At 39.7% G+C, this 14,426-nt stretch overlaps 1 protein-coding gene across 1 annotated transcript; it reads right to left on the reverse strand.

Moving 5' to 3' along the window:
• Positions 1-1,228: 1,228 nt before the first annotated feature.
• EIF2S3 (eukaryotic translation initiation factor 2 subunit gamma) lies at positions 1,229-14,254 on the reverse strand. Its single transcript, NM_001006260.3, has 12 exons — positions 14,172-14,254; positions 12,137-12,200; positions 11,504-11,631; positions 11,274-11,395; positions 10,047-10,141; positions 9,235-9,393; positions 7,855-7,989; positions 6,913-7,007; positions 5,747-5,891; positions 5,153-5,322; positions 3,743-3,915; positions 1,229-1,670 (listed from the first exon to the last, which is right to left on the reverse strand). The coding sequence occupies exons 1-12, from the start codon at positions 14,238-14,240 to the stop codon at positions 1,607-1,609; spliced, it is 1,419 nt and encodes a 472-aa protein (NP_001006260.2). The 5' UTR covers positions 14,241-14,254; the 3' UTR covers positions 1,229-1,606.
• Positions 14,255-14,426: the final 172 nt, after the last annotated feature.

The following is a 14,426-nucleotide window of genomic DNA, read 5'->3' on the forward strand; positions in this document are numbered from 1 at the left end:
TCTTTGGAGTAGATTTCAACTTTGGGGCAGTATCAATCCTGCTCTCTGTGGTAGCCTACTTCTTCTTTTGTGCCCCCATGCCCATAAATGAGTTAAGACTTAAGTTTATCTAAGCTTCTGCAATTCAGAGTTACAGAAATGAGCTTCCAAAGCATTGAAGGTGAAATATTGGAAAGACATAAAGCTTTGAACGTGCTGGCCACGTAACAGAAGAATCAGGAAGAACTGTATCTGACACTCTCTTATAAAAGAGAAGCACTCTACAAATACTCATGTATTTAGTCTCAACACCATGTGAGGTAGAAGTACTTTACAAACAGAGAAACTGAGTACAAGAACATAGATGGAATAAGGCAGAATGAAGTACAACGTGCAATAGGAAAGAAAACCAGTCTGCTTCACTGAAGTCCATCATGATGAGTGAAAAAGTTACCCCTGAATGCTCTTTAAGATACTGAACAGAGTAACTCAAACCAGATTTTGCAAATGAAGGCAGTACTTCATATAAAAATGTGTAAAGTAGCATCCTTTGCTAAAGAACTAGTATATAAAATAGCTAAAATTAAGTACATTAGTACAAATGAAAACATTAAACCTAAATGAGTGTTAGTACCCTACAGTGAGTATACTATATTGTTTTCTCTTAAGGAGCAAGATTCAGACTAGCCAAGAACACATGGTTGATATACCATTCTCCTCATTCTGATTTTTTCCTCCAGAATCATTCCCTTTACATCCCTTCCCAGGTACTTTATAGTTCAAGATCACAGCTGTGATTTGCTCAAGAGCTTAATATAAATTCAAACTCTGCCAGGTCACCCACATCAAGTTCCACAAGGACGAGCAGCTACAGTTCAGATTAACTATGTTCTTTTCATAAATCCATTCTAAATTAAGTTCAAAGAAAGTACTGCCAATTCAGATCCAGTTTGTGTCTTTCTCTTGGGGGGGGGTTCCTCTAAAGCTCCTCGTAATACTGGAAGTGACAAATTTCAGTCAGTCAATGATGCCATCTTATCTATAAAGCGTAGCACAGCCACAACACTTGGGTCAGAAACATAGAAACTTAGGAAGAAAGCTTTTCCTGTAAACAGGAGGAACACCTGAACAAGCCAAGATGTTGCACAGAAAGGGTGCTAGTCTTCAAGGCCAGAATGACTTTTGCTTGCCTTTAATTCTTGAACTGGTTGAACAGTCACTGCTGTCTTTTGTTACTCAAAACATTATATGATGAAAATAGGCAATATTTTATTTCAATACCACATTTATCATTTGTGTGTTACACTGGGGCTGACTTGGCTGATCTTAAACAGATACGTCCAAAACACAAAATAACATGAATTAGACATGCCGTGAGACATGTACCATTAATTTCTATTAAAGCGTGGATAATGAAACCCACTTCTACGCCGATTCTTTTACACTTTTAATGGTGACAGTGACTAGTAATTTTAGTAAGAGGGTAAAATTCAATAAAATGTACAAGAACAGCCATACAATTCAAAGACAGTGGTTGCACAGCTTCCAATCCCGTTGTGAAGATACGCTCCCTCCAAAATAGAAATGGACGCTTCATCTTAAAAAATGAAGCATTCTTTTTTGTTCTTCAGTCGTCATCAACAGTCGGTTTGATTGTCACTCCTCTTCTGATCTGACCCCAACCAATTAAACTGCAAAAAGAAAAACAGTTTATATCACTTTTAGTAGCAGGTAGAAACACCCAGAACAAATCAACATACTTCTATTATGCTTAAGCCTTCAGTTCTCAAAACATTTTGGATTTTATCCCACTCACCTCCCTCACAAAACACCCTGCCAGATCTAACAGTGGTCAGTAGAAACAGAATAAAGGATGGGGGACATAGAACATTGGCATATCTGTAATCAATGAGGAACGTACCTTTGAATGGTGAACTTAAGAATGGAAAATTCTGTAACGTATGTTGCAATAGTTAACTGTAATTATAGCTTTCTCTCTTTCTACCTGTAAGAGCTGCATTACTTTCAAAGAGAAACGAATGTGGAAAAATACAGACAACTGCACTAAAACTGCAAATTTAACTCTTAATGAACTTGCAACCCAGAACGGTAACTCAAGTCTCAGGTAAGTTCAGTACTATCAAAGCCCTTTTTATGGGCCGCTGTTGCCTCAGAAGAAGAATATACTTAAAAGAATTTATGTTCATTTCCACAGTCCATAGAACTACCTTTAACACACTTTTCATTTTTGGCAAGGAGATATGCATAAACCCTAAGTGTGTTCCCATATAATTTGCTAACAGTAGGGGCTCCCTCTGGACTTCGACAGATAAGTGAAAAGAAGAACTGAATTACATTATTGCAGCACTTCCTACTTTTTGAGACCACGTTCATAGCTTGCAGCTATCCCATGTTTGAAAGCACAGTTCCTTACAATCACTAATGCACGTTGTTTGCTTTGCCATTTGCTAGCTACTTCACTTCTATGCCTTTACATATTTATTTCTTATTTTATTTCTCCTTTTCTTGCTTTCTCATTTTTCAGTGCTCCATTCCCTCAAGCAGTTAAGTTCCTTCTCATTATACCAAGCATAGAAGAGATAACCAAATTTTGCCAAAAGCCGACTTATGTTTCACAAGCGGGAACTAATCTACAAAGGCCAGATGCCTTGGAACAAAACTCACATTAAAATTTGCATAGGTTGGCAGTCTGTGGCTTAAAATAGCATAGTTTCCAATATACATAGTTTCTCCTCTTCATTTTGCTTTCACTGACTTTAATTGGTTTGGGTTTTTTTGTCTGTTTAAGACATGTCATTTTTTCCCATTTTTTTTTTCCTTCCTTTTCCCCTGGGAATAACCACTTCTCTGCTTTATCAGCTATCTCCAAGGCAGCCGCACTGAATTGCCCGTGCTTTCCTGATCTGAAAAAGCATCCGTTGATATTTAAATCTTAGTTCTTTATCATACAGCAAGAACATCTCAGGTGAACGCTTCTGCTCCCTTTTACTGTCTATCATGCTCTAAGAGCTGTGTAGGGTCAAGGAATCCAAATACTGTTAAATTCTCATCATATGTATGGAATACGTAAAAGGTACCATATATAATATATATAATAATATAATAATAATAATGTAATAATCTACAGACAAGTATGACACTAAGCCTAAAATGAATCATCAATCAAACCTGCTCATCATTTGCAGCCTCCATATATTTCAGTGCAGGCAGCCATTTTTAAACTTGACATTTAAACAGATCAAAGTAGTTAATACTTCTCCCTCTGCTCAGGGTACATAAAATACTAGAACTTCATATGTCCCATCTCCACTCCCCCGCTACTTCTTTAAAGGTTGCACTGCAAGTTCCACAGAACTGCACAGGTTGAATTCCACTGACTGTAGCACGCATGAAGACAGGCTTTGGTGTAACATTACTTGAACGCTGAACCGCTGCTCCAAGGTGGCCTACTGTTAGCTCAATCACTGCACGGCTCTTCCATCAACAGAACCACAAATATCAGATGTTTCCTTATCTGCTACTTACAGACATCTCATCACCTACCATGTTTCTTTTAAAAGAGGATAAAAGTATAAGATGAAGCACCCCACAATAACAGTGTCAGTGTGTTAGAATTCAGAGGAATTCTTTTAAATAGAGACGCCTATTCTAGACCATGTTCAGATCTACCTATTTATTTTTAATATGATTTATTTTTTACACATTAACAGCCAGGTACTCCACCACTTTAGCACCAACTTACCGCCAGTGCTTTTCAACTCTTCGACTCAGGGCAATTTTTTCTCCCACTTCTGTGCACACTGGGTTAGTCAGCACTATCTTCCCCAAATCAGCCTTTACTGCGCTGACTCTCCCTCCAGTAGATAAGGATCCAATATTTACCATTAAAACTTCGTTCTTTGATAGTTTTTGCACCTGAAATAACACACACAATACTTAAAATAACCCATTCACACTAAGCAACAGTATTCAGCGACACAATCGCTCAAATGAAGAAAAATACCACAGGCAGTACTGAACATCTTCTGTGACTCAACTGCCACAAAAACGAGACAGCTGAGAAATGCAAAAGCCATATATAACCCACGTACAAATGATGCAAAAAGGCATTTGTGGATAAAAAGTGTTCTACTTTTAACTCTTGTGAGGAACAAACATATAAATATGCTCTGTCTGTAGTAGCACAGATTCTTGTAGAGGAATCCCAACAAAGTGCGTCATGCCATTTTCTACAATACATACCTAGCGCTGCATATACTGCATTGAAAGCAGAACAACTGTCTTAGAGATTGCTATGAAGTGGAATGTTTTACCGTTTCTTCAAATTATCTGCCTACATACATCAAAATGTTTTCTCAAAAAAAAACCCAAAACAATTCACAGAGGATAAAGAGCTAAAGCATTTCATTTACTCTTATATGAAGCACTCTATAGATTTTAATTCAAAAAGGAACTTCAATACTAAAAATGATCTTGTGGTTTGATTAATGTAAAAAGGATCATGGAACGCGAGACCATACTATGTATTAAGCTTGTGGTTTCTTTTTGACTGCAGTGTTTCAGAAATACTTAGCTTTAAAAAGTTCAGAGAGAGCATCTACAAAAAGCACACAAGCAGAAAGTAGATCAGTGTGTGTATAAAGCTGATTATTGCACACATTAATAGGCTGATAGCAAAGGATAACAGCTACAGATGAGGTTAGAAGAACATCTGAATTGAAGATGTAAATACTTCACGGTATTTTAATCTACTCTGATATGAATTCCTACTCCTCTGAAAACTTTTATTCTATAGCATTACAGACAACAGATTTTTGACAGCCATGGATGAAGAAGGAAACAAAATTACTGTATGATTCAAAAATGTACATATTAGAATCATAGAGTCGCTAAGGTTGGAAAAGACCCACAGGATCATCCAGTCCAACCATTCACCCATCGCCAATGGTTCTCACTAATCCATGTCCCTCAACACCACATCCAAATGTTCCTTGAACACCTCCAGGATCGGTGACTCCACCACCTCTCTGGACAGCCCATTCCAGTGCCTGACCACCCTTTAGTACAACTTTGCACAAGTTATCTTAACAGAAATCAGAGAAAAGCCCGTGATACTCAAATTCATTAAAAAAAAATAAACAAGAGTACAGACCTTTGCAGCTTTCTTGTCTCCTTCAGTGCGCACACCTAGCAGTCGTCTCAGCAAGAAATAGGAAATTTCTAGCTCTGTGAATATTTCAGGCAATGCTCCAACCGCACCAAGAACTTGCCCTACCATTCGGTCAGCCCGGCACAAAGTTGGGTCAATCTTAGTTCCAACACCTACAACATAATGAGGAACGTCACAAGGAGTAATTGAAAGGTGGCTGTCACATTTACATATTCAAAAACTTGAATGAGATCTAGAAACAGTATATGAGAATGTACTGGGATTCTCTATTACCCGGGCAGCACTTTCAGAATGTCAGCAAGACTGTCATCTTTGTCTAAACAGATGGAGAAATATTCTGCTGTTAAAGGTGATACAATTAGCTATTCAAGTTGAACTGAGTTGGCTACTGACATTCAGACAAATTATTTCATAAATACTGGTTTTCCATACATTTCATTTATCTGTCTCATTCTAAATACACACTGAATTGCTTATAGGCTTTTTGGTTTCACTTAGCAATGACTTTTAGCGTAACAAACAAGGGTTTTCAATAAGCATTAGGTAATAAATCTCTTCATAAAAGAACATCCTTACCTATAAGCCCTCCTGGAGCAGCGTATTGTAAATCGTTGTGCTCAGCAAAGAGTGACACAATTTTGGAAAAGATTGGCTTGCACATGAGTTTTCCTTCGCTGTCCTTGGACACGATACCAGGTCGGACCTCAATTTCCTGACCAACCTAATTACAAAAGTGAGAAAATGGTTAACAGGTTGTTTCACAGGAACATAAAGCTAATTGTCTAGTCACAGGAAAGATATGCTTATTCCAAGACTGTAGGATTGATACAAACCCTTGGTTCTGGGCTACTGCAGATCCCTTGCACTGTTTAGTATAAACTCAACGATACCTAAATCTCTGCATCTTACATCCAATGAAACAAATACTTTTCTCTCCAATATAGTCTAAATAACTGCTTTCGCAAAGGATCTTTATTAGCTGTAACTCCAACATTCAAATTTTAGGGTTTGCATTTATTTTTAAATATTTCATTTACAAATGTTACAGCACTGAGAAAAACTGAGTTAATTTGATTCATGTAACTGATCACCAATAAACTAAAAGACAAAGAATACGTACATTGAATGAATGTTCAAAGATGGTCTGTTTTTCTGCCTAACAGAAGAACTTTTAAAGTTCCCATATATTGACAGTGTCCCATGAGGGAAAAATATATATATATGTAAAATTTTTTTAATATATATAAATATAAATATATTATCTACATAGATTTTATATATATACACACACACACACACAGAGAATACTGAAGTGGGACCTCTAAGAACGCCCACACACCTCAGAGGTACCTCTGAAGGCTTCCCCCTTTCTCCTCAAAGTAATTCAGAAAGTAGGAGTGGTGGGACAGAAAAAAAAACAGCTAGCTCTCTCTATGTTTTTAAGCAATGAAGATGGCATCATCAGTAGAAATAGCTAAGACTAAAGTAACAGATCTATATCTACATATATATATGGATAGATAGATAGATAGATATCTAAGTGCAAAATAAGTGTTTCTTGTTCCTGTAAAAGCCAGGAAAGCATCAATGAGGCACAGCACATACAGAAAAGAAAGGTATATATATAGTTCAATTTCATAGATTTATTTTGTACTCAGCATGCAAGAAGAAAAACAACAACAAAAAAACCCTACTCATCATCATCACTACAAATTTCCAAAGAAGGGAGAAAAAAAGGTTACCTTTAAAACACCTTTTAGAATACTGCCACCAGCTACACCCCCTTTAAGGTCATCAACTTCACAGCCAGGCTTGTTAACATCAAAAGACCTAATTACTAAAAAGAATACAATCAAATTTATAGTTAAGATCCAGTTGCCAAAGAACTTGTGCTTTTCTTTAACAACTTTGATTATTTCCCTATCATCTTGAAGGTATGTAATTATTTACAAAAACATAACTCAGTCTGAATAAAATAGGAATATTTTATTTAGCTGATTTTGTTCTCAAATTCATTAGAGCTGCTCATACGCATAAACATCATTTTAAAAAGATATTTATTCACAGCAAAGAATAAATATCAATAGCTGAAAAAGAAAGTAATGATCAGCTATTCTGAGAAAAGCTTCAATATTCGCAATGTCAATATTTTTGTAACCTTGTTTTAACGTTTGGCATTCATATGAATTATGAACTTCTTTTTAAAAGGTCTTCCATTTTTTTGTGGGATTTACTGGGCAAGACAAAAAAAACACAGATCCATTGTAGCAGAACTGGATTTCTAAGCATACTGGACAAGAACTGAGACTCCTTAATACAGAAAACCTGACCAGGCTACGCTGTCTATAGGACTTCCATATAAATAATTTTCATACATGAGAGTTTGTCAGTACTTTGTTAAATGGAATTTCTAGCAATTAAAGTTTTAATCAACAACTTTCTCATCATCATCACATTTTACTGCTGTTATACACACAATGCCAAGCCAGCAATTACCTCAGATAGATTTAAGTGTAGTAGTTTATCTATGAACAAACAATACAGCTTCCAGAAAATACTTTAAAAGGAGGAGAACACCTGAACACTCTTTTTAAACCCACCTCTTCTTGAGAACCCTGCCACATGATATTCTAAGGGCATAACAGATAACAGCCACAAAAGCTCAAACACAAGCACCTACATACCAATAAGCCTTGGTTCAGATGTAAAGTCTCGCAAAGGGACTGGAATTTTCTTCACTATATACTCGCAGACTACCTCAATGTTGTATTTCAGCTGTGCGGAGATCGGAATTATTGGAGCTCCTTCTGCAACTGTACCTGAAAGAAGTTGGACATCAAGTCTTAATACAGTATTTGTAAAAACACAATCAAGTGTTCTGTAACTGTTAAAAGCACTAATGAAGTTTGAAGTACACTTTACACGTATTTCCCAAAGCAATACGTAACACAGCATCTACCTTTCCCTTTAACATTTCAGCTCAAACCAGCCAGACCTACTTTTCAAGTCAATCTGAAACAGCCCTTGTTTTGCCACTGGGTAATTGGCTACAGTGGAGTTTTACAATTGCTCTGTGAAAACTGTTTACAGATAATATTCTACTTTTTGGTGATCAGAAAAAAATCTTAAGAGAAATTCAACAGAGAGATTGGATATCTCAGCATTCCATACATCAGTATTAACTTTGAAGTCAGATTTCATTTTGATGGACCAAAATTCCTATCAACTTAACAATCAACCTTTTCTAAGTCCTGCAATGCAAATAAGTACTTTAGAAAAAAACTAATTATATGGAAAGAAGAATTTCGTTATCAAGGCTTGCTAAATATTATTCGTTTTAATTCTATCTGTATTTCTCAACACCTGCAGTTCTCAGAAAGGAATTTGGATTTCTACCCCAAGCCACTGACACAGCTGTTACAAACAGCTTATGCAAGGCAACAGTTGTGAACAAAGGAGAGACCCATTAGCTACCTCTGATGGTGACAAGCTAGCTCTGCAGTTTTAACATATCCCACTTAAACCAGACAAGCAGGGAAAATGGCAGAAGCTTCTGGGAAAGATGAAACCTCAAAGCATTAGAATAAAACTGAATAGACATTATGGACAGAGGACGATAACACTGCTTGAACTGGACTTCAAAAGAGGCAAGGCCAATCTTTTGTGAACAGATGAAAAAATGACACATTTATACCCACAAGGTACACCTATGAATACTGCTTCACTCCCTCCCGCACTGCAGTAAGATTACCGTATAGTCTCTAGCAGAGAAACTATCAGCACTACCAAGAAGAAACCACAAATTCACTGAAAACTACAAGACGGAAGCTATTGCTACTAGTTTTACATCAAGTGCTTTGAGCTATAGCCATAACATTACTGTATCTAAGCAGTCCAAAATATGGAAGAGGAACAACACCAATGGTCTATTTTCCTAAATTAACAAACCACATACACCAGTGTAGTCCAAGTATGAGACTTCTTTCATAAATACATAGAAAAACACTGTGTTTGACAGTGAAAAACTTCTACCACTGACCAGACTTCTGCTGGCGAAAGCTTACCTTGCACAAATGCAAGAATCTGCTCGTATTGTTCTTTAGCCTGGCTCTCCTTCACTAAATCAATCTTATTCTGCAGAATCAAAATGTGTTTCAGTTTCATGATTTCTATAGCAGCTAGATGTTCTGAGGTCTGGGGTTGAGGACATGACTCATTACCAGCTGGAAGAAGAAAAGCGACTGTAATATAAAAAACTAAAAAGGCAGACAAAACTCATACAGTTAAGAAATGTAATTTCTGCTGTGTCTTCATTAAAAACAAACCAAAAAAATCCAGCATGTAACAGAGACACGACTATCATTGTAGACTACTACAGTGGACCACAGACAAAAGTAAGTTTTATTCACATCCTATTCCTTGCAAAACAGAACGATTTCCTCAACCAAGCTCTGTCTCCTATTCCTTGATTTTGCCCATATCCATCTGGATTTACTTTTACTATTGATGCGTGTGGACTCTTTTGTATGGGTGAGGCTAAAGATTTAAAGCAAACTTCAGAGAAAAGTCAAAAGTAACATTTCATGGAAACACACTGACTAAATTGCACAGTAGTATAGCACTGCAGTTTGGTCTTGGCCAGCTGATGGCTACCAGGCTAACGAGTCCACACAGGTATGTTTAAACAAAACCACAACAGCTAGTTAGATTATAATTTTCATTATAAATTCACTTACTTAAGCTTCTTCAACACATCTCAAAAGCATTCACTTGTTTTAATAACTCACCTCATCCCACTTGACTTCAAACCCTGCATGAAGCTGACCTATGGTATTTAACACAAACAAAAGTGCTGCTTTTGTGTAGCAGTCATTACCTATCAGCAGTAAAGCTGCATCCATTACAGCTGCGCCGTTCAACATAGTAGCCATCAAAATGTCGTGGCCAGGACAATCCACGAAAGAGACATGCCTGTTGTAGACAACAGTGAGAAGGTCAAGAAGCCAATTACCAACGATTTCTGTGAATGTGAATACTTAAACAGACACACAAATTAAATGATATCCCATTTCTCATCTCTCGTCTCCCACTCTAAATTTAAAAAAAAAATCATAAACCTTTAATGCTATGATTAAAACTGCACTTCGCTTCAAAGATTCACACACAGAAACACTACAGCTGTTAGCTCCAATCGTATGCTTTTGTTGTGCAAGACCGTAACAGTCAATGCAGTGCTTTCTGGTGCGAAATGGCTCCATGAAGAAACCATGTAACATGCCATCAAAGAGCAAGGGACTAATTGGCTGCTTTGTAAGCAGAAGTTAAAAGCTACTGTAAGCAACTAAGCAGCAACATACAGAACCTGAAGCTTTTAAGCACTATCTTAACAATGGCTGCGTAACAATCACCCTCCAACAGGAGTTACTGTTATAAGTGCTCTGCCAGAGATCTGATTAAAAGCAGGAAACGCACACTTAGAGCAGTGCACGTACTGCATACAACTGCTTCAACTAAGAATCCTGTCATACAACAGCCTTTGTGACTACTCTCATTCAATCACTGCAAAGACTCACACAACAACTATTTAGATCATTACACTTGTATAATGACCACGCTATGATTATGAAATTAATAAAGGACACCTATACTCTCACACCAGGACTGATGTCACATTAAGAATCAGGCTTTATTTAATACTCTTTTTTGGAACTTGGAATACTCCTCTGCCTCTAGGAAGAGAAAGGTCACACCTGGAAAAGGAATTTAAAAGAATGGGTATGTGAGGCCCACATTAGTTTTTATTCTAGTGGCTTCATGATGTACTTACCTTTAGAGCAGGAAAAAAACATTGTTTCACTTCAGAGCAAAGCACTCAGGGACAGAAAATAGAGCTGTGCTTTTACTCTGGATCACACAACAACTAATAAAAACAACACAGGTTAAATGATACCTCACATTTGGGGGCATCCAATCTACAGTGCCTAAGAGCACGTGGTCTGCTGTTATCATTCAGCTTGCAGCTCAACCCTGACTGTTTTTAGTTACGTAAAGGAAGTACAACTAAATTAAACATAATTTACACCACTAATTCTACAGCACTTACCTGACTAGTTTGAAATTCCCTTTGGTGCCAGGAATATCTGTAGGGAATTCATCTGGGGTACTACTTCCACAGGATCGGTAACATTCGGGTCGGGAACAGCTTGGGTCATCCAACTTGTAAATCTGTAAGTATTTTTTTTTTTCCAAGTTTCACTCATCAATAGTTACTGATAAGCTCACGTCCACCTTGTAATATCTTAGCGACATGCTTGGTTTCTATGAGGGACTCACCTTTGCATTGGCATAGCCCAGCTTGATCGTGATATTTCGTTCCAGTTCATTTTTAAACCTGACGGTATGAACACCAGATATAGCTTTGACTACTGTCGACTTCCCGTGGGCTACGTGGCCAATTGTACCTACGTTTTAAAGGCAGATGTTTGTCAATTAACCGCTGTTCGATGCGTGCAGAGACCATCAGCACAATTACCCAAACGCTCTGGAGCCACTAAGCCCAGTGCTACCATCAAAATACATATGGATTCCTTAACTGGTTTTGTCTAAATGAACAACGCCCTGGAATGAGCTCTCAACAGACACTTTTACGATCTGCACTTCTGTGAAAATCATTTCAATTCCTAATTTTAAGACTGAAAAGGCCTTCCCTTAGCAACTGCTCCCCACTTCACTCAAAGCAGTGCTCTTGAAGTATAATTGGAGTGCTTTTCAAGTTAGAAGGGTTTTGCAAATCCCTTCCTGCATCCTGACAAAATCTGTAACAAAAATACCTCATCTATATCGCTGTGTATAAGTACAAATTCCTTAATTTTTTTCCACATAGATACCATACATTAACATACGAGCACCAGGAAGCACCACATTAACATGTCCCCTGCTCCCTCTTCTTGAGATTTTCTTTTTTACCTATATTAATTGTGGCTTGTCTGCTGATGACTTCTGGTGAAAGAGGCGTCAGCTTGGTAACATCCTGCACGAAGGAGATTTTACACTTTATTCATTTGGTATCTAAATGCTTATACGTATTTTCTCAAAACCCAACCAAGCTCCTTAAAGTAACTCGAGTCATGCATTCCAGTTTTCTCAAGTATGTGAAAGGGGGTGAAAACGGAACACAAGCCTACAGTCAGATTAGGTTGTAAAGCAATAAAGAAAGGAAGCAAGCAAAACAAAAAAAAGGAAACTTTCAAACCAAAAATACACCCCATGTACATATGCATGTAAACTGAAATTAACTTCCCATGGATTACATGGCCAACCATGCCTACGTTTGTCAATGGACAACTGTTAAATTTGTGCAACGGTTCCGTTGTAGTCAATATGTAATTAGAAGTAACGCTTTGGAGCAAGCAGGTCCTGAAGTGTTATTAGCAACACTGATCTGAGTCTAATATTTTAAATGGCCGCTTTCCTTCAAATACCATTATTTCCATTTTAGGTACCAGACAAAACTGCTGGCAAGTCATATCACTTACAGATACATTCATTCAGTAAAAACCAAAAACCCCTACAAAGTAGTTGCTTTGTGTTCTGCTTTTTTTGTTATCTTTTCCTTTAGAAAAGCTCACTGTCCAGACACAGCGCAAGTGTTAAAATCCATTGAAACATCCCTCTGTGCCATTCTCTGAATCTGTTTATGGTAATTTCAAAGCCTGCAGTGAGTCTCTATGGATGAGCTGCTGAGTTCAAGGCAAAGATTCACGAAGCATCTTTGCTGCAGAACAGGATATAAAGCTTTGTGAAAAGACATGATGTTTACACTGCGACACAAGTAGATTCTGTACATAACTAAAATTGACCATAACTGTGTAAAAATGTAATCTTACTTATATATAGTATTAAATGAGTAATACGTTCAGGTTCAAAACCAAACATTTTCCTTCTACCTGCCACAGTTATGTTTTTTTGTATATCTTACTTGACTACTAACTTATCACCTGAGCTCACTGAGGCCGGCGATGGGCCCAGGACCTGCAGATGGCACTGTGCAGCAGGATGACAACACCGTGAATGATGCAAACCCTGTCACCAAGAGACTTGCTCCCGGAATACAGAATCAGCACAAATGCCATTTTTCTTCAAGGCTGGCATAAGGTCAAGCTCAGCAACAGGCTACAGTGAGCTGAAGGCTTTCAAGGGCCCACTGAACAAAGTACAGAATGGGGCTGAAGAGTAATTCCTGTTGATCAGAGAATTAGGAATAGCTGCGCTCTTTCCAGCTGGCAAAATACCCCATGAAAAAGGAAAAGAAGTAAAGAAGCTTTCTGAAGTTACTAATGTGCTTCACTAACAAACTTGCTAGAACACAAAAGGAATATGAAACATGGCTCCTGACAAGAGAACAATGGTAATAAAACAAAAACCACCCAGTGTTGGATAGTTTGTCAAAATGTTCTGTAGTTTGCCACGCTGCACCGAGCTCTGTCAGGCCAGGCGGGGCTCTGAGCACCCTGATGTAGCTCTAGGTGTCCCTGCTCCATGCTGGGCAGACGGTCTCGATGGCCTTTAAGGGTCCTTTCCAACTCAAACCGTTCTGTGACTCTAAGAACAGGCGCCTTCCCTGACAGCTCTGCACAGCACACCCGCCCAACTCGGGCACGCAGAGCAGCCCGCGCTACCGGCCCGCTCCGAAGACGCATCGCCCTATTTACCACAGCGGGAGCCCTCGGCACCCCAGGCCGGCCAGCCACGCGGAGGCCGCCGTGTTCTGCCCGGCTCTCACCGCTCGCGCTCAGCCCGCAGCCACCCACCCACCCACCCGGCTCCCGCAGGCGCCCGGCCGCGCCGCGCGGCTGCAGCCACCCCCGCCCCGCCGCCGGCTCGGCTCCCGGCCCTCACGGCGGCGGCGGCGGCCCCGTGGAGAGGCGCGGAGCGCTTCACCCGCCGCACGACGCCCCGCGGCCCCCCGGCGCCGGGCGGACGCCCCCCGCGCGGGCCGCACCAAGGTGGCGAGGTCCTGCCGGGAGAGGTGCGGCTGCCCCAGTGTCACTCCCGCCTCGTCCCCCGCCATCTTGGCCGCAAGAGGAAGCGGGGCTGCCCGCGCGGCCGCCTGACCCCTCGCTCTCTTCGGCGCCGCCTTCGCCACGCCCGGCACTCGCCGCCCGCCGAGGCACGCTCGGGCTCAGGGACTCTCCACGCTGGGCGGCGCGGGGCCGCCCTCAGCCCCGCCGCGAGGCGAGAGCGGCTCAGGCGCGGC

Source organism: Gallus gallus, chromosome 1 (assembly GCF_016699485.2).
Source record: "Gallus gallus isolate bGalGal1 chromosome 1, bGalGal1.mat.broiler.GRCg7b, whole genome shotgun sequence".
NCBI classification, from domain to species: domain Eukaryota; kingdom Metazoa; phylum Chordata; class Aves; order Galliformes; family Phasianidae; genus Gallus; species Gallus gallus.